Genomic DNA, 25,699 nt, shown 5'->3' with positions numbered 1-25,699 from the left:
TCGAAACCGGAAGTCAAAAAATATGGAACGCTTCACAAATTTGCGTGTCATCCTTGCGCAGGGGCCATGCTAATCTTCTCTGTATCGTCCCAATTTTAGTATATGTGCTGCCGAAGCAAGCAGGTTTCAATGTGAAGGAAGATTCTGACTCAGCACATAAAAAAAAATACTTTTGCCCTCCTCTATGTAGGGATAATTTCTCAAAATCCAACCAATCTAACAGGTTTACATGTGAAAGTTATATGACAAACCAATTAGGGCAGATTCACTCCCCCCCCCCCCCAGGGAAGCAGTTATGTGTTGGCAGCTAAGTATCACTGTCTTCAGGTCACCAAAGAGTAGAACTCAGTGTTGATTAGATTAGAACATATTTTATTAATATACAATCTATGTTTATAAAGTGCCTGCTAGACACTGACATCTACACATGAGAAGATAGGGATAGTTTATTTCTTTCTGGTTGCATTCACATTCTGTCTACGAATGTCAACCACAGACCCACCCCAGTTCACTCCCACTGGATGCCCATCAGCTCACAGCTGACTTGCCAGAGCTTTTTTGCGGTCTCTTTGTTACAAGCCTGAGGAGCAACCCAGGCTGGTCTACAGTCACTGTAGAAAGAAAAAAATAAATATTCATTAGGCACTTTGTTAATCATTTGTTAAGCCATTCAAAACCATCGAAGAATCAGAATTCTGATTAAACATCGAGCGTATTACCCAAATCAATATGACAGCAAATTGGGTTTATGGACAACAGTGGGCTAAGGTTACCCCAGCAGCACAATCCTATACATGTTTACTGAGAAGTAAGTCTCAGACAATTCAATAGGGTTGACAAGCAAGATGAGGAATAGCCAAACCTATTAACTGAGTGATCACATCAGAGCAAATTCAAACTCCTGAACAAAGGGGATGTTTTCATTGTTTTTGTATGGGGCACTGTCCACTGCACTTTGCCCAATTTTTGCAGTCATTGGTGGCTGAGACAGTTGCCACAAAACATGGTGGTTGCCGATAAGGAGACACTATGGCTTTGTTGCAGCTCCCCCCCCCCCAAAACTGAAGCTGCATCCGAATCATTTGAGGGTGAAGGAATTAGTGGCCAGCCCGCTGACAGCAAAGCTGCTTGTCATTTCTCAAGTTACAAAAAATAATAATGAATTATTGTTGGTGTTGTTTATTAAATTTATATACTGCCCTTCATCCGAAATACTCAGGGTAGTTCACAAGATACAGAAGCTGTCCTGCCCACCGTTAAAAAAGGGGCAAATTTTGGTATATGACACCCCCCCCCCAATTGACTATGTATGAAAAGGGCTTTTGTTTTGTCTGGATGTTCCTGATAATAGCTTTGTGATTTCTGTATAGCTTCTGTATAGTTCGAAGATGGGATGCGGGTGGCGCTGTGGTCTAAACCACTGAGCCTAGGGCCTAGGACAAATTCCCGCGTTGCTCGGTCCCAGCTCCTGCCAACCTAGCAGTTCGAAAGCACGTCAAAGTGCAAGTAGATAAATAGGTACCGCTCTGTCAGGGAAGGTAAATGGCGTTTCCATGCGCTGCTCTGGTTTCGCCAGCAGCGGCTTAGTCATGCTGGCCACATGATCCAGAAAAACTGTCTGCGGACAAACGTCGGCTCCCTCAGCCAGTAAAGCGAGATGAGCGTCAAAACCCCAGAGTCGTTCATGACTGGACTTAACTGTCAGGGGTCCTTTACCTTTACCTTTATTAGTTCAAAGGAGCAATTGCACTGTGTCTGCTGTACCAGAGGCAAAGTCTTCTCACAACCCATGTCCACACTGCTATTTTTAAGTTAGAGCAATTGCATATGATCTCTTTCTTTTAATGTGCAATGTGCCATTTTAATATTGCCTTCTGGGTCTGATGTGGGCACCTCTGAGCATTACCACAGAAAACTTTATCCAGATGTGCTGAATCCAGATGTCTGTATTCCAACTGCAAATCACAATCCCAGACCCACCTTAAATATTGCCCACTCACTGACTCCAGTTCCTTTGCCACTGCACAGTAAATACTGGTCTGGGCTCCTTCTTTTGGTGTCTTAAACGTGAACCTAAACACCGCTTTACAAATTCCTAACGAATATGAGTAACGCGACAATTCAGAATCAACCACACCAGGATGTATAGCATTGACAGTAACTCCAGTGCCTAGAAAAACATAAAGCAGAAACATCAACCGAAATATATGAATCCAAAGGTTCAAAAGGAAAGGAGTAATATTGTTCCCATGTACCCTGTAAGGCAGCTAGTATTTGGCCAGTCTTTTCACTGTAATACACACAATATCATTGCAATGCACAGAACCTTGTGCAGCACTCAATTAGTATCAAGGGTTTAACAAAGCCATTTTTAAAAAACACACACTTAAATTATAAACAAGACACTTATAAACAATTATAAATTTATAAACAATTATAAACAAGCAAAAAGTTAACATCTCTTAAATTGAAATCTGTTATAGCATACTAAATGAATGGTTTACATCTGTCTTGATGGTTGGGGATCTCCCTCTCTCCCTGCAGTCTTGAAGTGTAATGCCCAGCACAGTTTGGGAACTAGCAAAACACTTATCAGAGCTTGCCATAGGGAGCAAATAAGCACTTCGGAACCAGTTTGAGTTTGAATTGAGAGGAAAGACAGCAGTGAGATGGCTTGGCTGAAACATCCTTGGAGATAAAGAAGCATTTGAGACTGTGGAAAGTGGATTCATAAATCACTGAAAACCCTTAATTTAGATAACATTAGAAGCCACTGGCAATGGCATGGGTAAGATACAATATTAGGACAATTTAGACATCCAACGCCACAGTCTCCACTGACCTCATTCCAAGAAAGCTGAACACTCGGTAAGTGCTGGTATCCCTAGAATCTCTCTCCGCTTGGAGATTGGGGTGTCTCTCATGCGTGCAACCTTTCAGTAATCTGTGACTTCCCCCTTCCTCTCACATCCAGGCTTTGGCTATGGGCAACCCTATTATATACGTACATATGAGTGGTTGTGCACTATTAGCATTTCATTCTTAAAGCTCACCTTGCAATTTACGAGCCAGCTCCCTGGTAAACAGAACATTAGCCAGTTTGCTTTGACAGTATGCCAGCAACTCATTGTAGTATTTCTCTCCCTGCAGGTTCTTGAAGTTTATCCGCCAAAAAGCATGGAGGAGCGAAGACACATTCACTATCCGAGCTGGGGCTGACTCTTTCAAACGGTCCAGCAGCAGGAATGTTAAGAGAAAATGCCCTAAAGGGAGAGGAGATTTACGATTATTTACTAGAGCTTAGGGACATGGCTAATGCTGTGGTGTAAACCACTGAGCCTTGGGCTTGCCAATCAGAAGGTTGGCAGTTCAAATCCCCGCAACAGGTTGAGCTCCCGTTGCTCTGTCCCAGCTCCTGGCAGCCTAGCAGTTCAAAGGCACATCAAAGTGCAAATAGATAAATAGGTACCTGTCAGGGAACTGCCATCGGAAGGACAGGAGGTGGAAGGGCTCACTGAGGTTGAGAGAGACTTAGCAGCTGGAGAGGGAACCAGCAGGGGGAGAGAAGGAGCTCCAAGGGAAAGTGAGTCGGAGGGATGGCTCAGAGACACTTCCAGCGAAAACAGTGGGGAGGTTTCAAGACCTCCTATAGGGACACCCACTCCTCGCCGGAAACTGTCGCGCCGAGAGTCCAGAAGATGTGTTTCCGTTAAGGAGCTTTTATGCTGGAAGAGATTCCGTAAGCGCCCACTTTCGGATTCTGCTAGCAACTGATGGAGCCATGCTTGAGGGGCTCCGTCGTAGGCAGAGGTTTGCGGATTTGATCAAACTCTGAGGGACTAGGATTTTACGCACAAGCAGCTCATCATCCCATCACAGTACCGTTCCAGCGGGAAGGTAAACGGCATTTCTGTGTGCTGCTCTGGTTTCGCCAGAAGTGGCTTAGTCATGCTGGTCACATGACCCAGGAAAACTGTCTGCAGAGCAGACAAACGCCGCTCTCTCGGCCTGTAAAGCGAGATGAGCGCCGCAACCCCAGAGTCGTCTGCAACTGGACTTACAGTAACTGTCAGGGGTCCTTTACCTTTACCTTTTTCTAGAGCTTATGGGCACACATATATATAATGTAAAACTGACCTTTAGAACAAAAATAGTACTCACAATAATGTAAACACTTTATGTTTTTTTAAAAAAAATCAAACAAAATGACATTATTTTTACTTTACTATAAATCAACTAGAAATAGATAACCAAAAAATTGGCTGGTTAGTTCAAATGAATATATGAAATTCAACCAAGATGGGCACAGTATAAATAATTTAATTAAATCTCCAGGGGACTGTGACTTGGGGCCTGTCCATACTGGAGTTTACAGTGTGTCTATAACTTTTTGCGTTCAAATTTAATTTGTGTAATCCTCATGGTGTTACCCTCAACAAAGCCTGTCTCTATGCTTTTCCTGTATAAATTCAGGTTTACAAATACAGGAATAATCTGTGAAATCTGGGGAAAAGAGCAGGGAAGATAAGCAAAGGCAAAGAGAAGCCAGGTAATATTTATCACATCGATGTCTCATGATCTTACCAAGGTGATTGACTCCAATATGCATTTCAAAACCATCAGCAGTCTTGGAATAGGGAACCATCATCACTCCTGCATTGTTAATGAGGAAATGGAGCTTCTTCTCCTCTACAGGAAATAATGGCCAAGAAAATACCAAAGACAAGAAGATTGAGATGTTTTAAGGAGCAAGGCTCTTATCATAACTAGCATTTGGTTACATGGCCACCTATCTGTCATGGATGCTTTATTTGACATTCCTGCTTTCCAGGGGTTGGACTAGATGACCCCCATGATCCCTTTAAACTCTACAATTCTATTATTTAAGGTTACTGTGAATATATATGTTGGGAACAAGGAAGTACAGTATAGTAAATTGATTAAAATAATTAGCAAATACTAAATTAGACTGTGTTACTCAGTCTACAGAAAAGCTTTACAGTTTACCCAATGGGACCGACAGGTGGAGGACATTTAAACTTCTATCAGACAGAGGGTTGATGGTTCTTGCCAAGTTCTCCTACTAATTTAGGTAAATATATAGTGAGATACGACCATCGGACCACATGACAGGATAAATAAATACAGTGGTACCTCGGGTTGCATAGACCTCAGGTTACATACGCTTCAGGTTACAGACGCTAACCTAGAAATAGTACCTCGGGTTAAGAACTTTGCTTCAGGATGAGAACAGAAATAGTGCTCTGGCGGCGCGGCAGCAGCGGGAAGCCCCATTAGCTAAAGTGGTGCTTCAGGTTAAGAACAGTTTCAGGTTAAGAAAGGACCTCCAGAACGAATTAAGTACTTAACCAAGGTACCACTGTAAATGGAAGCACTAGTGGGAAAGAAATGGATTGTATGAATGGCCTATTACCTCAGACTAATTTCCAGTGAATATTATATGTGTCCTTATTGCTCAAGTATGCAATTATCTGAGTGCATGCATACCCATTTTGAATGGGTTTTGGCAATTGTAGTAGTCCACTTTCACGGACTATTATTTATTTAAAAATTATCTCTAAATCTTTATTGTTAGCTAAATATATAATATACCCTGTGTCCATTCTGAGTGACACATGTTTTGGATAGAACACTACTATCATTAGAAGGATTTATTATATCTAAGGAGCTGAACAGTCATTCCTACACACACACACACACACACACACACACACACACACACACACAAACACAAACACACTATTACCCTTTCAGGCAAAATGTAGCATACATGCTTAAATGTGTTTACTCAAAAGCATATCATCCTTTTAATCAGACCTATGAGTAAGAGTGCCCAAGAGTGCAATGAGACAATTATAAGAATAGCTATTCTGGGTCAGACCTAAGGTCCATCTACCATGTCTCTGACAGTTAACATTGCCAGGTGTTTTATATAAGACATCTCAAAATTCAAACGGAAGCTGTGGAATGATCCATCTCCTGCTTCAAAGTGCCAGAAAGGTTCAAGGGAAAGGTTAGCCCCTCTTAAATGCAAGAAGAGTGTCATGGAAGGTTTAAAGTGGAGATCGCCAAGCAGGCACAAGGCCTTCTTTGGTGCCCTCAGGCGGGTTCCCTAGACTCTAAGCTTCTATTTAAAAAATTAAGTTTCTAGCCCTCTTAGAAGGAAAGTTATGAAGAAGAAGAAGAGTTTGGATTTGATATCCCGCCTTTCACTCCCCTTCAGGAGTCTCAAAGCGGCTAACATTCTCCTTTCCCTTCCTCCCCCACAACAAAGACTCTGTGAGGTGAGTGGGGCTGAGAGACTTCAAAGAAGTGTGACTGGCCCAAGGTCACCCAGCAGCTGCATGTGGAGGAGCGGAGACGCGAACCCGGTTACCCAGATTACGAGACTACCGCTCTTAACCACACCACCACACTGGCTCTCTTATGAAGCAAAATGTGCAGACTCCCTTCTAAGTGATTTCTGTGAAATGAATCAGCTTAGCTGCTCCCACCTGCCAGTGTTTTTAGGCCAAGTAGTGAAGTCAATGTGGTGACTGTAAAGTAAGTTGTTTGGACACCAGGCAATAGAAATCCCTGAGGTCATTAAAAGTTTCTCTTTATCCCTCCCCTTTACTGTACTTTTCCTGCTTCTGTCTTATTTTCTAGCAGTTCTTGGAATCTCCATAGGTTGAACTTCTTTTTCCCTAGCAACTAGGATGCGTCTTTTCTGTAGTGGACTCATTCAAGATTAGGTACCTGCTAAAAGTTATTTTCTGTAAATATTACACAATAAATGCAGGTTGGTGTTAAATAATTCCCTCCTCAAATGGCAAATACAAAATGTGAAATTTGCAAAAAGGCTCAGGAATGTCTCCTGCTGTGCAGAAGCTAATGTCCAAGTACTTATTAAGAATTCAGAGCATTGTTAATTTCCAGTATAATGGGATACATTTCTACTTCAGATGTCTCTGTGTTCAGTGGGGGTTATTCCCAGTTATAAAAATTTTAAGGTCATATATAAAATAAATAAATTTTGATAACTGTATATATAAACCACATGTCTGAAACCCAATAGACAAGGTCCTGAACAAATTGACCTCAAATATTTCTCTGCAAGTTCAAAGTGAGAAACCTTCCCCTTGTCTCTTTCCTCACAAATCCTGTCCTCACAAATCCTGTCTTAAGGGCACATTCAAGATATGAACAGGGTGTGAGCCTGTGACCTAGATTCAGGAATAACGGTAAGTACGGTAGTTATAATAACAAAAGAGTGGCCAAAAGCCAGATAATGCAATCAGGTAACTTGCCAGGAGATAAACAACACACTCAGGTTTGTTGTAGACCGCCTTTTCTGTGATGTAGGTATGATGTATCTGGTGTGTGGTCTTGGGCTACACCCCTTCTGTCATGTATGTATGATGTTTCTGGGGGTGGTCTTGGACTCCAGGGCGGGCAATTGAAAATGTCTATATAAGGGCGGACACACCTTGGTTCTGGGTCCTCCTCCTCTCTCCTGTGTGTGGGGGAGCACCCTGTTGCAACAGTCAATAAAGATCAGGCTTACTAGCTGCTTTGCTTCTCAATATTCTCTGGTTGGTCTCTGTTATTTTCTCCTACTGATAGAGAACCTATGAAAGGACTCTATATGGGCTCTTGGGTACCCTATAAGGGGAAAGGAGCAGTTTTGTCACTTATAACACCAGGTGAATGGCTACAGGATGTCAGCCTTCACTTTGTTTAAAAATGTAGAAAACAGGAATCTTTTGCCTTTAACAGCTGTGTCACTACAATCAGGACCAGCATGACATAGATGGCTTCCTGTGCTAAGCATGAGGATGTCCAAGGGTGGGGTAAGGGTGGAAAACCAGCAATGACTGTTCTCTCTTTTCTTTTCTTTTGTGTTATGCTATGGCAGCCATGTTGTGTTAAGCCATGGCCCCCATTACAGCAATTTTGTCACTGGAGCAGTCAGCACTCTCTCAAAATTCAAAATGTGCCCCCTGGTCTAAAATGGTTTTTGATCCCTGGTTTAAAGAACACATAGGGAAGCCAGACAAATACCTCTCTATTTTAAACAAAACCTATGAAACTCTTGACTCCACATAGATTATCTCTAGGACCAGGACCACCTAGTAATTAAACTATGCAGTAACTACACAGGTGCCAACTTTTAGTCAGTCATACCTTTTAGGAAATCTTCTGCAAATGCCCGTATAGATTTGCTATCAGACAGGTCCAGTTTTTTCACAATAACTTGCTGATTCCCTGTTTCGGCTATAATTTCACGGGCTGCTGCTTCCCCTTTTGCTATATCTCGGCAGGCAAGGATGACACGACCACCTTCAAAAGGGAAATTAATAGAAAAGAGGAATAAGGCAAACAAGCTGTTTCTAAACTTGGTCCTGTCTTTCTAGACTAATTTCTTTTAATGGAACAAAATATAAAATAATATAAAAATTCTACAATATGAATATGTGAATATAAATATATGTAAAAGCCCTTTTGCCAGCAGATGTTATAGGCAGCAATGAATTGTGAATCATTGTGGGAGGGGAGTAATACTCTGCTTTTTTAAAATTACCTCAAGCATTTGAAGTAGTTGCCATTGTCTAATTAACCATTATGATGTTCAAGAAAAATACACTTTAATGTATTTCTAAAAATGGAAATTACCTTTGGTTAAAGTTATTTTAGGGGACAGAATACATACATTTATAGTAATAAATACACCCCCCTTACCCCAAATGTAATGGCTGTATTCAGATATAACGCTAAACCATGGTTAATTAAATATATCGAGACTGCAGTTCCAATGAGACGGAGTCAAATGTTCATTCCACCAATGAGGGCACATTCAGAAGGGCTGGACTACAGCTCTCATCACCCCTGACCACTGGCCATGCTGAGGAGTAGTGGAAGTCCAGTAACATCTGGAAGGCCACTGGCTCCTCATCCCTGGGGTAAAGAATTGCATGTGGATCACATTGTTTGGCCTTTTAAAGCAACAACTGTGTACTCCTAGGGGTGCTCTCGTGGGAGCCAGTGTCTTTTGGTCCAGCACTCTTGTGTGAGAGAGCCAATTTGCAGGAGAGCATGAAACAAACAAACAAAAAACAAAAACAAAAAAAGAGTGTCTTTTGGTCTGGCACAAACCAGCTGACTCACAGCAGAGTACTGGACCAAAAAAACAGGATGGCTTCTGTAATTCAGAGATGTCCCGCTCAATTTGGGTTGAGTGGCATGTGGTGGATGATGCATGGACAGACCACTTGCCTCTTCGCGCGAGGTCCTTGGCAGTTTCCTTCCCTATGCCAGTGTTAGCCCCTGTGACCACGGCCACCTTTCCATCCAGCCGAGCTGTTGATGTGCAGACTCCTCCTGCAAACCACTTCCTAAAACATAAGAGAGCGCAGCCGTAAATGTTACTTTGGTATGAATAGAGGTTTTCTCTTGGCCTGCTCCTCTGGGTAGCTCAGATGCTACAGCATGAGACTATTAACGTCAGGGTCATGGATTTTAACCCCACTTTGGGCAAAAGATTCCTGCATTGCAGGGGATGGACTAGAGGACCCTCATCATTGCAGGGTCCTCTAGGGTCTGCTGCAGGGCAGCAGCTGAAGAAGGTGCAAAAAAGGGTTTTCTTGTGTGTGTTACTTGTGGCTGTTTAGCTGCTCTCCCTGTGCAAAGGTCAGAGGGGGCAGGGCTTCTGTTGAGGTAGGTGATTAGCTGTGGGAGGAGCTTATCAGAGCTTGTAGGGCAGCGGCGCACGCCTAGTGGCGCGCGCAGTTTGATCCATCTTTTAGATTTAGGGGAGCTAGTCTCACACGTTTGTTGGCGGAGACCTAGGTTTTTTGGGGGGGGAGTTATTTGTCCTGTCTTCACGCTTTTTATGATGGAGGACCGCTCTAGTCACCCCCAACAACATGTTCTCAAGATGGAGGGTGAGGGAACAGCTGCAGTCGCCTGCGATTCCTGCGCAATGTTTGCCATCTTGCCAAAGGTTGCAGGCAGCTTTACTTGCAGCAATTGCATGTTGATTGCCCTCTTACAAGACAAAGTCCAGCAACTGGAGGAACGTGTAGCTACGCTCCAAAGAATTAGAGAGCTGGAGCTCTTCTTGGAAGCAACAGAGCACACCGTCTCCACCAAGGAGGAGACAGGGGACTCCCCTGAGAAGGAGGCTAGTTCACCAACACAGGAGCCAGATATATGGAGAAACGTGACTCAAAGAAGTAGGAGGCCCAGGGTTCGCTCTGATTGTTTAGAAGTACACAATCGCTTTGAGGTCCTCTCCCCTAGCATGGAAGACGAAGAGCAGACTCCATTTGAGGATCTCTCCCTCATTACAGTCGATCAGGTATATGATGACGAGCAGCAAAGTCAGTCCTCAGGGAATGTGCAGGCGACCTTGGAACGGACAGCTCACGGAAGAACCCCGACCAGACCTAAGAGGAGGCGTGTAGTGGTGATAGGGGATTCCCTACTGAGGGGAACGGAAGCAGTGATCTGTGGGCCTGACAAGATGTCTCGGGAAGTGTGCTGTCTCCCTGGGGCTAAGATCCAAGATGTAACTGAACGACTGCAAGGAATCATAAAACCCACTGACAAATACCCCTTCCTCTTGGTTCATGTGGGAACCAATGACACTGCAAGCAATAGCCTCCAGAGGATCAAAAGAGACTACGAGGCTCTGGGCAGGAAATTGAAGCAATTAAATGCACAAATTGTCATCTCATCTGTCCTCCCAGTTGAACGACATGGCCCAGGGAGAGAGGGAAAAATAGTGGAAGTGAACAACTGGCTTCGCAAATGGTGTAAACAGGAACGGTTTGGATTCTTAGATCACGGACTGCAGTTTCTTAAAGATGGACTTCTGGCAAGCGATGGGCTGCACCTCACAATGGTTGGGAGGAATGTTTTTGCCAAAAATCTCAGAAACCTCATCAGGAGGGCTTTAAACTGACTAATGTGGGGGAGGGAGACAGTGCTCCTGAAGGTAAGAGTCTATCAATTGATGAAGATGATAATCCAAATGTCATAGACCAAATGGAGCAAACAGCACACAGACCTAGTGGTGGGAGGAAAAAATCATTAAATAAGAGACACGGGGGAATGATTAATGGACTTCAATGTCTGTACACTAATGCGCAAAGCATGGGAAATAAACAAGATGAGCTTGAGCTCTTGGTACAGCAAACTAAATATGACATAATAGGCATCACTGAAACCTGGTGGGATAAGTCCCACGATTGGAATGTAATAATGGAGGGATACAATCTATTTCAGAGAAACAGACCAGACAAGAAAGGAGGAGGAGTGGCGTTATATGTCAGGGATGTGTATACCTGTGAAGAGATCCAAGATTTAGAACCTCAAAGCCAAAGTGAGAGCATTTGGGTCAAAATTAAGGGAGAGAAGAATAACAGAGACCTCATTGTGGGAGTTTACTATAGATCCCCAAGCCAAACGGAGGACATAGATGATGCCTTCCTGGAACAGATGGCCAAGCATGCAAAAGGAAGGGAGATGGTAGTAATGGGGGACTTCAATTACCCGGATATTTGTTGGATGTCAAACTCAGCCAAGAGCATAAGGTCAAACAGATTCCTCACTGGACTTGCAGACAACTTCATTGTCCAGAAAGTGGGAGAAGCAACAAGAGGAACAGCCATTTTAGATCTGGACCTAACCAATGTTGATGACCTGGTTAGTGGGGTAGAAGTGGAAGGATCATTAGGCGCGAGTGATCATGCTCTTCTGAAGTTTACTATACAGCAGAAAGGAGCAGCCAAGCATACTAGGACTCAATTTCTTGACTTTAAGAAAGCCAACTTCATAAAACTTAGGGAAGTGCTGGGTGAGATCCCATGGACAGTAATACTAAAAGGAAAGGGAGTTCATGATGGCTGGGAGTTTAAGAGGGAGATAGTAAAAGCACAACTTCAGGCAATACCAATGAGACGGAAACATGGAAGGTGCCTAAAGAAGCCAGGGTGGCTATCTAAAGAACTTTTAACTGAGTTAAGAGTAAAAAAGGATGTGTACGAAAAATGGAAAAGGGGGAAAACCACCAAAGAGGAATTCAAACAAATAGCCAGCACGTGTAGACACAAAGTCAGAAAAGCTAAAGCACAGAATGAACTCAGGCTTGCTAGAGAGGTTAAAAGCAACAAAAAAGGCTTTTATGGGTATGTTTGTAGCAAAAGGAAGAACAAAGAAACAGTGGGGTCACTCAGAGGAGAAGATGGTGAAATGCAAACAGGGGACACAGAAAGGGCTGAACTCCTCAATGCCTTCTTTGCCTCAGTCTTCTCCGATAAAGAAAACAATGGCCGACCTGAAGAATTTGGAGCAAATGATTCAGCAGAGGAAACACAGCCCAGAATAACTAAGGAGATAGTACAAGAATACTTGGCTAGTTTAGATGTATTCAAGTCTCCAGGGCCAGATGAACTGCATCCAAGAGTATTAAAAGAACTGGCAGATGTGATCTCAGAACCACTGGCAGTCATCTTTGAGAATTCCTGGAGAACAGGTGAAGTCCCGGCAGACTGGAGGAGGGCAAATGTTGTACCTATTTTCAAAAAGGGGAAAAGAGAGGACCCAAATAATTACCGCCCAGTCAGTCTGACATCAATACCAGGGAAGATTCTGGAGCAGATCATTAAGCAAACAGTCTGTGAGCACCTAGAAAGGAATGCTGTGATCACCAATAGTCAGCATGGATTTCTGAAAAATAAGTCATGTCAGACTAACCTGATCTCGTTTTTTGACAGAATTACAACCCTGGTAGATGAAGGGAACACAGTGGATGTAGCCTACCTTGATTTCAGCAAGGCATTTGACAAGGTGCCCCATGATATTCTTGTAAAGAAGCTGGTAAAATGCGGACTTGACTATGCTACCACTCAGTGGATTTGTAATTGGCTGACTGACCGAACCCAAAGGGTGCTCATCAATGGTTCCTCTTCATCCTGGAGAAGAGTGACTAGTGGGGTGCCACAGGGTTCTGTCTTGGGCCCGGTCTTATTCAACATCTTTATCAACGACTTGGATGATGGACTCAAGGGCATCCTGATCAAATTTGCAGATGACACCAAACTGGGAGGGGTGGCTAACACCCCAGAGGACAGGATCACACTTCAAAACGACCTTGACAGATTAGAGAACTGGGCCAAAACAAACAAGATAAACCTTAACAGGGAGAAATGTAAAGTATTGCACTTGGGCAAAAAAAAAATGAAAGGCACAAATACAAGATGGGGGACACCTGGCTTGAGAGCAGTACATGTGAAAAGGATCTAGGAGTCTTGGTTGACCACAAACTTGACATGAGCCAACAGTGTGACGCGGCAGCTAAAAAAGCCAATGCAATTCTGGGCTGCATCAATAGGAGTATAGCATCTAGATCAAGGGAAGTAATAGTGCCACTGTATTCTGCTCTGGTCAGACCTCACCTGGAGTACTGTGTCCAGTTCTGGGCACCACAGTTCAAGAAGGACACTGACAAACTGGAACGTGTCCAGAGGAGGGCAACCAAAATGGTCAAAGGCCTGGAAACGATGCCTTATGAGGAACGGCTAAGGGAGCTGGGCATGTTTAGCCTGGAGAAGAGGAGGTTAAGGGGTGATATGATAGCCATGTTCAAATATATAAAAGGATGTCACATAGAGGAGGGAGAAAGGTTGTTTTCTGCTGCTCCAGAGAAGCGGACACGGAGCAATGGATCCAAACTACAAGAAAGAAGATTCCGCCTAAACATTAGGAAGAACTTCCTGACAGTAAGAGCTGTTCGACAGTGGAATTTGCTGCCAAGGAGTGTGGTGGAGTCTCCGTCTTTGGAGGTCTTTAAGCAGAGGCTTGACAACCATATGTCAGGAGTGCTCTGATGGTGTTTCCTGCTTGGCAGGGGGTTGGACTCGATGGCCCTTGTGGTCTCTTCCAACTCTATGATTCTATGATTCTATGATCATCTCTCCCGACTCTACAATTCTGTGATTCTATCCTTTAACCTGCTCCTCTGGCTCATGCATTCCCACATCACGTTCCAAACCACAAGAAGTCTGTTTAAAAATATAACAACAACGAGCAGCTGGATTTAGACTGTAGAATTCTAAAGTTCCAGAGTGCGCATGACTCCTTTCCCACAAAATAATCTGGGGGCACCCTCAGATTCCATTCCAGAGAACAGAGACTTTCCTTTCTAAGACACGCAGCGAGCCTTTTTGACCTGAAGAGCATGGTAAAAAATCCCTTTAAATGAAAAAAATGTAAACAAATTAAGCAAAAATCTGAAGAAAGAATATTGCTACTGGTTTGGGAGATGAGTCTGGATGATATCTGTGGATCTCTTGCAGGCCTGTGATTTTTCGTCTGTGAGGTTATACTCTACAAGAGGAAACCTGGTGAACCAGTCAAACTGGTTCCTTGGTTAAATAAGTTGTTTCGATCTGTTTTTAATATTGTGCAATAATTGCATTTTAAATGTCGTAAGCCACCCCCACCCCATGGACCTTAAGGTGTAGGGCAGATAATAAGTAGCACCAGACAAGGGTGCCCACTTTCACCTTTGCTATTCATTTTGGTTTTGGAAATATTAAATCAAGAAATCAGATTGGATCAAGAAATAAATGGAATATCCCTAGGAGAGAAAATATACAAAATAAGGGCATTTGCAGATGATTTAGTTTTAATGGTGGAAAATCCAAAGGAAAGCATAGCAAAGGCTCTAGAAAAAATGGAAAACTTTGGAAGGGTATCAGGTTTTGCTTTTAATAAAGAAAAAACGAAACTAATGGTAAAAAACATAGGAGATCAAGAGAAAAAGGAACTGGTAGAAAAATTTGGATTACAAATTGTAAAAAAAGTGAAATATTTAGGTATACAAATAACAATGAAAAATATAAATTTGTTTGAAGATAATTATAAAAAAATTTGGGAAGAAACAAAAAGAGAAATGGAAACTTGGACAAGATTGAAATTAACACTCTGGGGTAGAATTTCGGCTATTAAAATGAATATCTTACCAAAACTTCTGTTCCTTTTTCAAATGATTCCCATAATAGGTAAAGACGATTGTTTTAAAAAATGGAAAATGGACCTAACAAAGTTTATATGGCAAGGCAAAAAGCCACGGATCAAACATAAATTATTAACTGACATAAAAGAGCGGGGAGGTTTTGGACTCCCAGACCTGAGACTATATTACGATGCAGCATGCTTTACTTGGATCAAGGATTGGATCAAATTGGATAACAGTGACATTTTGGATTTGGAGGGATGGAACAACAGATATGGTTGGCATGCCTATCTAATTTATAACAAAGTGGCAGTCCATAAAGAATTTCTAAGCCACGTAATTAGAAATGCACTATACAAGGTCTGGGTGAGGCATAGAAGGTTGTTAGAACCAAAAACCCCATGGTGGGTCTCACCGTTAGAAGTAATATCGGTCAAAAATAAAAATACTATAGGAAGAATGGCAACTTACCAGCAGCTCCTAAAGGAAGAACAGGGCCAATTAAAACTAAGACCATATGATGAGGTGACCCAATACTGTACCACATGGTTACAATATCACCAAATTGCACAAATATTCAACCAGGATAAAGTAATAGGATTTGAAAAAGAAGAATCAAAATTACAAAAGGTATTATTACAAAACTCAAAAAAAGATATATCCAAAATGTATAATTTATTATTAGAATGGGAATTAAAGGATGAAGAAGTAAAAGAAGTTATGATTAAATGGGCATGTGATATAGGATATGTAATTCGGCTGGACCAATGGGAGAAATTATGGAAATATGATATTAAATTCACGGCATGTTATACAATAAGAGAAAATTTTATGAAAATGGTGTACCAATGGTATTTAACTCCGGTAAAATTGGCTAAAATTTACAAATTAAAATCGAATACCTGTTGGAGATGTAAAAAAGAAATAGGAACAATGTTTCACATGTGGTGGGAATGCCGACCTATTAAACAATTCTGGAATGAAATCTATGAAGAACTCAAAAAGATGTTTAAAATATCTTTTAGTAAAAAACCGGAGGCATTCCTCTTAGGTTTAATCACAAATGATATCCCTGAAAATCAAAGGAAAGTATTCCTTTATGCAACAACAGCTGCCAGGATGCTTATAGCTAAAAACTGGAAAGGCAGAAAAATTCCATCAGTGAATACATAAATCTGGCAAGACTCACAGCTTACATAAGGGGACAATCGGACCAGAAACTATTAAAAGAATGGGGTTGTGCTAAAGACTACATGAAAAAACATTGTTCTGAAGTTAGTATATTGGTATTAAAGAATAAGAAAAATGGTGTAAAAAAGCACAAAGATGGAAGTAATCTAATTAGACACAACAATACAGTAAGAGTAAATTTTTTGAGGTCTCAGAACAAAGGAAGTCAATTTGTGTTTATGTATGTAATGATATGGTTTTGTTCTGTAGATGTGTGTTTTTTTGTTTCTGTTTAGTTTTAGTTTCGTTTCCTTTGCTTTCTTTCTTTTTTGTTTCCTTTTCCTTTTCTGTTTTTTTTCCTATATGTTCCCGGGATTTTTGTTTGGATAGTATTATTTTGGACTCAATGTTTGTAATTTTTGTTATGATTCTGCATTGAAAATAAAACTTTAAAAAAAAAGAAGAAGAAAAAGGTGTAGGGCAGATAATAAGTAGTGATGACAACAATAATCAATCAATCAGGATCAGAATGGCTTTGACACCTTAAAAAGTTAGGTAAGAAATAGATGTGTTGCCATAATGACCACTGTAGATGCTTCAAAGAGCTTCAAAGAGCAGGTAGGTATTCCCACGTCCTTCTTACCTGGCTGGATGCCATGCTATGCTAGGAAGGAAAACAAATAGGCCAGGGATGTTAGTTTTGGTATTTGAGGCTTGTCTGAGCTTGACTCCGTAGGCTGTGCTGAATCCAAAGATAGAATGGTGGGGGCTAAGAACCTAATGGAGAGGCAAGATCTGTTGGAGTGTTGATGCTGTGAGCCATGCCATCCTATGCTCAGGTTGTATATATGCATAAAGAAAATTGTATATCCTACAGCTCAATAGCCATTAGCCTTCTGTTACATACCACCCCAATCTCTGAGCAGTGAGAGACTCCAGAGGTGCCTGTGCTTCCCAGGGATTTGCTTCCTTGAAGTGAAGACCAATGGAGACTGTTGGTGCTGTTAGGATATATGGTTTTATTGACACATATGCATATATAACTAGAGCATAAGATGGAGGCGCTCACAGGATTAGCAACCATAGATCTTGCTATGGTTTCTAGGGAAGCCCCAAAGTCCAGAACAGAGCAAGTCATGTCTCTGTTTCCCAGCTTCCAGCTCCCTCACACAACTCTGACTGTTGTTCTTCTACTTGCCAACCAGGCGAGGGGAAATGCTGGTTTCTATGGCACATAGCAACTTCTTTGGCTATGTTAAATCGTACCACCTAACTAGCCAGCGAAAGCTATTCCCTTGACAAAGCAAGTGGTTTGGCAACCTTCACCTTCTGCATTCCTCACAGATACAGGCAGTCTCCTGGCAAGGGAGTATTTGAAGTCGTTGCGGGGTCATATGGACAGTCTAGCATCTTGGAGGTGTTTAAAAGGTTGTTTGAAGTCATTGCAGGATCATGTAGGCAATCTAACTGCTTGGAGGTAACAGGCGAAGGAAGCACAAGATTGCAAAAAACTCCTCCAATGATGAGATAGAAGGCTGTAAGGTCTTAGGTGGTGAATCCAGCCCAGTAGGCTTCAAAACCTTAGACATAGGTTCTGAGGCATTAAAGGAAAGGCCTTCCACAGAAGAGGTACGACCACGTTTTAGGTTCGTCATGCTAAACCCCTTGAGCGGCTCGATTATCTAAGAGTCCTTCAAAGGCCAAGCAAGAGCTGGTGGAAGGGAAGCGCTAATCAGGTTGTTATTGAAGCTCATTAAGGAGATTTATGGCGCTGACTTTGCAAGCTTCCACAGGGTGAGTTCCTGGCGTTATCATCAAAACATTATCGTGCCAACTTCCAGAGAAAAATAGGAGCGGAGTAACTAAAGGGAGATGGGAAAGGTTTCTCTCAATATTTTCTAAGCTCTGTACTTTGTGAATACTATCTGCAGTAAATTCCTAAGTAAATCTCTGAGCTAATCTTACTTCTGCAAATTTCGGCCAGACAGTTAGCAAAGACAGCAGTTTCTTGCTATTTCTAATCAGACAGGTCAGGAGGTCGTTTCCTGCCTAGTCAGCTAGCAAGAAACCGCTGCTGTTAGCAGTAACTAACCAGACCTACTAAATTTGGCGGGCAGGTCAAAAGTTCATTTCCTACCCAGCTGCTTAAAGAGGCCCCTTTTCCTGCCTTATGCTTACTAATGCAAAGATGAAGACACGTGTACGAAGGAAAGGGGAGGAAATGCTTAGCTAGCAGAAAGACGGGAATGTTTAGCAAGCAATAAAATGTGTTTAGCAAGCAATATAGATGTGCCATGTAAGGGAATAATTTGAGAAGGTATGGGAGGGGGGAGAGTGTTCAGAAGAGTATAAGAAGTCTGTAGATGCGTATTTCTTTACAGCCAGTGTATTTTCAGGAGCTATCTAGCTGGCTGTCTCTGTGTACAGAATGTCTCTGTACACAGATTTCAATAAACTTTTTCTCCAAAGAAGATTTTGCTTTCCTGGTACTTTTGTTCCCTCCAAGGTCCGGGGATGGCGTGGCTGATGGATCCCTAGGTAAATAAGGCTTCATTTCTTTGGGGGCTCGTGCCGGGATCAGCCCTCTCCCCAATACGGACCAGAGGGCCAGGCTCAACCAAGGTGAACAGCTCAGCAGCGTTTGCAGGCTTCAGCGCGCACCCCACCTGTTTCGTGGGGGAAGCCGGCCACACTGTCCTGCAGTGGAGACATCTTGTTGAGGGAGAAAAACAAAGAGGACGGCGCCAAGGGGACAGGTCCGCAGCGGAAAACGGTAAGCCCAAGGGAAAGGGCGTGGGCCCCAAGGAAAAGGGGGGCGAGGTCTGATCAAGCCTCACCTGGTTGTGCAGAGGGCCACCAGGAAGGGAAAAAAGGGCGTGGCAGTGTTATGCCACCAGTAAGGTTTGGTAAAAAGGGGACTGGTTGTGCAGGAGAGTGCCACCAGCAAAAATTTGGAACAGAAGAGGGAGGGATATATATATATTGTGATTTTTTTGGTGTGCTTTGAGTATTGCATGCTGAAGTTATTTTGGTGTGTTTTGAGTATTGCATGCTGAAATTATTTTGGTGTGTTTTGTGTATTGCATGCTGAAGTTATTTTGGTGTGTTTAGTGTGTTACATGTTGAAATTATATTGGTGTGTTTTGTATGTTGTATGTTGCATGTCAAGATACTCTAGTAACTGAATTGTTGTCAAGTGTGGGCCAGGGCTTAGTGTCCCCTTGGCCGAGCGATTGTAGGGCTGTAGTGTGAGAGAATTTTTACTGTGAATAGTAGCGAAGGATCTGGAAGAAATGGGTTCTGGCCAAAGTAGAAGTACCCCTTTGAAATGCTTTTGGGGATTCAAGCTGATGAGAGGGGAAGATGAGGACATTGTGAATTAGATTGGCCCATCCCAAAATAACAAATTGGCCGTCCACCGGGACCCTTGATTTGCAACTCATTAATCCATTATATCAGAACATTTTGAATGTCCACCCTGATCAAATCCCCTACATTTCCACATGGAAGACCAATGTGGAAAAGAACCCCCCCCCCTTGGCTGAAGTCATGCTGCCAAAAAGTCTCAGGCAGCCGTATTTGCTCAGTCAGGAAGACAGGAGGACAACCCCCCAGTCCTCCAGGATTCAGAGATGGAAGAAGATAAAGTTTTAATGCCCCCACCGCCTTATGCCCTGGCAACAGCCCTGGCACCACCCCCGCCACAGGGAGCAGATGGCCCAGCCCCAATCCCGTGGACAATGCATTGTTAAGACCTGGGCGAAGATGGAGAAAGGGAGGAACGAGAAGAGGATGATGAGGATGAGGCATTTGTAGGAAGATTGATTAAGTTGACAAGTGATGGAAAGATATGAACAGAGGAACAGGCAGAACGTTTGAAAAAGTATGTGGAACTTTATGAGAAGTGGATGTTAGTCCCCATATGTTAAAAACAGCGGGATGTATAGGGGAACAGAGAAGAAAGTGGCAGAAAGAGTGGGGAAGGCAGTGAAAAGAGTGACCCTCCATAGGGCACATAAAGCACAGGAGAAGGGCGCGGCCAGAGTGATGCCTCTCCATAGAGTGTATGACCCTCCGACCCCCGCGGGACCTAATGGGGTGGTGCCCAATAGAACTCATACAGTTCAACATGTCCCCTTCTCTAGTGCAGATGTTTGTAATTGGAAGAACCAAAACCCTTCATTTGAAGAAAACCCTGCCAAAATAATTAAGCTGTTTGAGGGAATTTTTTTTTAAACATACAACCCCACTTTTTATGATGTGCAATATTTGATGGATGCCCTGCTAGCTACAGAAGAGGCTAGGCGAATTCATGCTGAAGCCCGAGCACACATGAGAGCCCAGGGGGCAGGAGATCAAGCTGTTGCAACAGGATATCCTGAAACTACACCGAATTGGGATTATCAGACCATTGAAGGGCAAAATACCCTCACCACTTATCGCCAGAATGTCTTAAATGGCATGAGGAGGGCAGCCAGAAAACTCACCAACTTCGTGGAGGCCAGAGAAATAGTACAAGGGACAGAGGAGGCCCCTGGAGCCTACTTAGAGAAGCTGAAGGAAGCCTACCGCCAGTATATCCCTGTGGACCCAGATGAGGCTGCCAATGCCCCTATCATAAAAACTGCCTTTGTAGCCCAAGCGGCGCCCGATATCCACCAAGAAAAATGAAGGTTTTTATGGGCCACACCCTTGAATGGATGTTGGAATTAGCCCAGACCATTATAATCAGAGGGAAAAAGAGACCCAGAAGAAAAAAGGAGAAGTACCAGGCAGAGAAGTTGATGGCCCTGGAAGACCAGGTGATCGAAGCAAAGTCACTCCCGCCTGGAACATCGGCCCAGCTGGCAGAACTAACTGCGCTTACCAGAGCCCTGAACCTGGCAAAGGGACAGAAGATAAACATTTATACAGATTCTAAGTATGCATTCCTGACTTTACATGCCCATGGAGCCTTATGGAAAGAAAGAGGTTTGCTTACCTCCAGAGGAAGCCAGGTGGCCCACCCACAAGCCTTGTTGAACCTTCTGGATGCTGTATGGGAACCCGAGGCAGTGGCAGTTATCCATTGTTATGGACACAAGACTGGACCAGGGGAAGTGGCCAGAGGAAATCGATTGGCAGACAAAGTGGCCAAAGAAGCAGCCCAGGAACTGGCCCCCGCCTCGGTTATTGGAGCACTGGTCCCAGAAGAGATTTTAAGCACTACTGACAAGCCAGCTTACACGAAGCAGGAAAGGGACACAGCAGACGCTCAGGAGTTGACATTGTCCAAAGAAGGATGGTACCTTACCCCTGATGACAGGATATGGATTCCAGAGTCTCTTTCTCGGCAGGTTACTCAGAGATACCATGATTCAACCCACATAGGACCAGATGCTACAACCAAGCAGCTGGAGAAATGCTTCTATATAGCCCACCTCTACCAACTGGCAGCCCAGATTTCCAGGAAATGCCTGCTATGTCAAAAGAATAATCCCAGAGCCGGACCACTGGCTCCCCCAGGGATTCAGCATAGTGGAACTGCACCTATGGAAGATCTTGTCGTGGACTTTACTGAATTACCCCGTTGTGGACTACACCGCTACCTGCTGGTGGCAGTGTGCACCTACACCGGAGGGCCGAAGCATGGCCAACAAAGACTGAAAAGGCATTTGAAGTAACCAGGTGCCTGCTTAGGGAAATCATCCCTCGCTATGGATTGCCAAGGTCCATAGGATCTGACAATGGACCAGCATTTGTTCATGCAGTCCTACAGGGACTGGCAAAAGCGCTCCAGATCAACTGGAAGCTGCATACTGCTTATAGACCCCAGAGTTCTGGAAAGGTAGAGAGAATGAACAGGACTCTAAAGAATCAGCTATCCAAGCTGACACAGGAAATTGGGTCTAATTAGGTGACAATGTTACCTCTGGCATTACTCAGGGTCCGCAGTCTCCCGTCAAAGCGAACCCACCTGTCACCTTTTGAAATTCTGTTTGGAAGACCAGTTCCATATGTTAGAATGTTAACTCCATATGCTAGCCAAGATGTGCAATTGAATAACTATGTACAGTCACTCTCCCAAGTTTTCTTTTGTCTCGACAGGTGGACCCAGGCTCGCAACCCCTGTGTGTTGGCTGCATCAGTTCGAGCCAGGTGATGAAGTGTGGGTAAACGATTGGGCACGGACGCAGCTACAACCGTGCTGGAACCTTATACCGTCCTGCTCTCCACACCCACCGCCGTGAAATTCGCCGGCATCACCCCTTGGGTCCACCACACCAGAGTGACCACTACAGATTGGACTGTGCAGTTAAATCCTGATTAACCCCTTCGGCTGACCATCTCCAGACCCTCCGCTGACGACCGCTCTGCTGATATCACTCCGGAGGCTGATACCTCCGGCTGGAGAATTGGATGGGAGGGGCGCCCGCGGGCAGCGCTCCCAACGTACCTGTTCTACGAACTCACCCACCTGAGAATATCCTACCACAATATAGGGACAGAGCGAGACTTACAATAATTTGGGAAGGGGACCACCCCATTGGGCATTTGACTCCTCACCAGGCTAGAGTTTTAGCAGCAGTCTATTCTTGTGGGTGTGTTGCTTTTTATTTCTCACCAAACCCCCCTCCAGGAGGTGCTTCTCTTTCTCCCACTCATCGAAGTACCATACACCCAGTGGGCCTTAGAGGTAGTTACACACATACTCTTGAGTGACTGACACGATACCCACCATGACTGAATATTGGTGGGAGGAACCATGGAGATATTGGGGATGGTGGGTAGGAGTGATATGTACCGGCCTGCTTGTTTGGATGCTCCTGTATTTTTGTTGGCATGAACGGTATCGTATTTGTGGGAGGAAACGTAATCCATCTATACCTTTGATGATTCTCCTTTTCTTTTTAATTGGAGAACCCACATGTGTATTGGCACAGGAAGGTAAAAGTCCCCCGACTTCCCTTGCCGACATTTCCCGTTTGATGACTGAGTGGGGTGCCCATAACTCCTACAATAGGTGGTTACAAATGGCTGAAATGGAGCATGTTGCTTCAACATTTCAGACCATGGCGAGGCTATCCGTGATCTGGCAGCAAGCATTGAAAAGGTAGCATATGTCCCTGTACAAACCTGGGAGGGCTGGGATATGTCTTGGTTGGATAGCATCTTCCCAGGTGGATGGATGGGGAGGATATTTACTATGGTGATAGGCCCAATAATGCTTCTATTGCTTTTCTGCTTCTGTATACCCTGCTTGATGCAATGCTTGCAGAATATGATGGGAAAGATGATGTCTCGCATGATGGGACCTCACGTGACTGCTGTAATGAGAAACTATAAACCCCTACCCCAGAACGAATCTAAGTAATAGATTGTTCAAAAGAAGAGGAGGGAGTAAAGGGAGATGGGAAAGGTTTCTCTCAATATTTTCTAAGCTCTGTACTTTGTGAATACTATCTGCAGTAAATTCCTAAGTAAATCTCTGAGCTAATCTTACTTCTGCAAATTTCGGCCAGACAGTTAGCAAAGACAGCAGTTTCTTGCTATTTCTAATCAGACAGGTCAGGAGGTCGTTTCCTGCCTAGTCAGCTAGCAAGAAACCGCTGCTGTTAGCAGTAACTAACCAGACCTACTAAATTTGGCGGGCAGGTCAAAAGTTCATTTCCTACCCAGCTGCTTAAAGAGGCCCCTTTTCCTGCCTTATGCTTACTAATGCAAAGATGAAGACACGTGTACGAAGGAAAGGGGAGGAAATGCTTAGCTAGCAGAAAGACGGGAATGTTTAGCAAGCAATAAAATGTGTTTAGCAAGCAATATAGATGTGCCATGTAAGGGAATAATTTGAGAAGGTATGGGAGGGGGGAGAGTGTTCAGAAGAGTATAAGAAGTCTGTAGATGCGTATTTCTTTACAGCCAGTGTATTTTCAGGAGCTATCTAGCTGGCTGTCTCTGTGTACAGAATGTCTCTGTACACAGATTTCAATAAACTTTTTCTCCAAAGAAGATTTTGCTTTCCTGGTACTTTTGTTCCCTCCAAGGTCCGGGGATGGCGTGGCTGATGGATCCCTAGGTAAATAAGGCTTCATAACTTACAGCATGAACTGGAAAGGGGTGCTCCGGCAAGCGCGTCTTACTTCGTCGCCATCTTGTAATCTCGCAGTAACCAGTGCTAAGTTATTTCGCACCCTAGGTTGAACTACTTACACCCCCACAAACAAAACTGCTAATTTCAATTTTCAAAGGCAGGCGTCTTGTGGGGAAAAATAAGATTATCATAAATTTATAAGATACAGTATTACAAAAACTCACCTATATAAAACTGCCCCTCAAAGGTCAGTACTGTGTCCCTCTGAAGTCTGTGCCCTAGGTGGCCACTTAATGACCAGCCCTGGATACAGGATTTCAGGTCTGGAAGGGGACTGCCCCCCTCACCCCAATTCATAACATTTCTTCCTAGAAAGCCAAACCCTGGATTAGCACCAGACTCCCTGGAATGTATTGCTGCTCAAAAATTGGGGTATGTGCGACAATACAGACAAAAGAGATAGCAGATAATACATAACAACAGGGAGCCAGGGAAAAGTTCGGTAGCACAATTGCAGAAATAATAGAAATAATACCCATTAAGTTCAGTAAGGCTTTCTCTCACAATTGCAGCCTAAGGTCACATCTGCACCATACATTTAAAGTGCATGGCTTCACCCAAAGGTTCCTAGCAACCTTTTTTAGTTTAGCCTTCAGAATGTCACTAGGGAGGGCTGAAGCAAATCTTCCCAAAGTGCTAGAGCCCACTTGAGCATATTAATGAGAGAGGGGGAAAGGGAGAGGGGGCCACACAATGCATGCAATAATTGTAGATATGAGAGTCCCATGGACTGCAAGAAGATCAAACCTATCCATTCTGAAGGAAATCAGCCCTGAAGCTGAGACTCCAATATTTTGGCCACCTCATGAGAAGAGAAGACTCCCTGGAAAAGACCCTGTGAAAGACAGGAGTGCCTGGCGTGCTCTGGTCCATGGGGTCACCAAGAGTCGGACACGACTAAATGACTAAACAACAACAACATTTCAGTGTGCCAAGGAGATATTAATCATAACCTCAATGAATATTAAATAATAATAATATTTTTTTACTTATACCTCACCCACTCTGGGAAACTTCCAGCATAATAAAAGTGTGGCAAAAAGTAAAATATTAAATTAGGTTAGAAATTATCTACACATAGTACAGTCCTAACCAAATCTACTCAGAAGTAAGTCTGACTCCCAGGTAAGTGGGTTTAGGACTGCAACCTGCTTGGTTTTGTACACTTCTTCCAGTTCAGTATTGCATACAAAAATGCATGTGGCCTATGCAAAATGTTACTTGCGGTTCTGAGAACAAGTTAATAAAGCCTACATAGGATAGCTAGTGAAATAAAGAAACCCAAACCTGAGAGATGACATTGTAGAAAACTTCTCCTCTGCAAATGAAATTTCTCAACTGACTGAGATAAATAAAACAGTGGGAGGTGTGGGAGG

The 25,699-nt window shown here is 43.4% G+C and overlaps 1 protein-coding gene and 1 non-coding gene across 2 annotated transcripts; both read right to left on the bottom strand.

The window, feature by feature from the left end:
• Positions 1-16: 16 nt before the first annotated feature.
• Positions 17-119, bottom strand: LOC114585788 (U6 spliceosomal RNA). Its single transcript, XR_003703989.2, has one exon. It is a non-coding gene; the product is annotated as a U6 spliceosomal RNA (small nuclear RNA).
• On the bottom strand, positions 120-25,699 carry LOC114594736 (retinol dehydrogenase 12-like). The gene is made up of 7 exons (XM_077928059.1): positions 25,611-25,699; positions 9,277-9,395; positions 8,188-8,343; positions 4,585-4,689; positions 3,054-3,263; positions 1,981-2,170; positions 120-611 (listed from the first exon to the last, which is right to left on the bottom strand). Exons 1-7 carry the CDS (start codon positions 25,622-25,624, stop codon positions 509-511), a joined length of 897 nt encoding a protein of 298 aa, XP_077784185.1. The 5' UTR covers positions 25,625-25,699; the 3' UTR covers positions 120-508.

The sequence above is a fragment of the Podarcis muralis genome, chromosome 1, assembly GCF_964188315.1.
Source record: "Podarcis muralis chromosome 1, rPodMur119.hap1.1, whole genome shotgun sequence".
NCBI lineage: Eukaryota > Metazoa > Chordata > Lepidosauria > Squamata > Lacertidae > Podarcis > Podarcis muralis.
Note: the sequence above shows the minus strand (reverse complement) of the source record. Positions and strands in the feature narration are given on the sequence as shown.

Excerpts from the sequence above, each read along its gene's own strand:
- LOC114594736 (XM_077928059.1), bottom strand. Across the intron at positions 8,344-9,276 it reads CAAGGACCTCGCGCGAAGAG|GTGGTCGTGTCATCCTTGCC; the intron begins GCAAGTGGTCTG and ends TCCCTTTTGAAG. Across the intron at positions 3,264-4,584 it reads TATTGGAGTCAATCACCTTG|GGCATTTTCTCTTAACATTC; the intron begins GTAAGATCATGA and ends CTCTCCCTTTAG.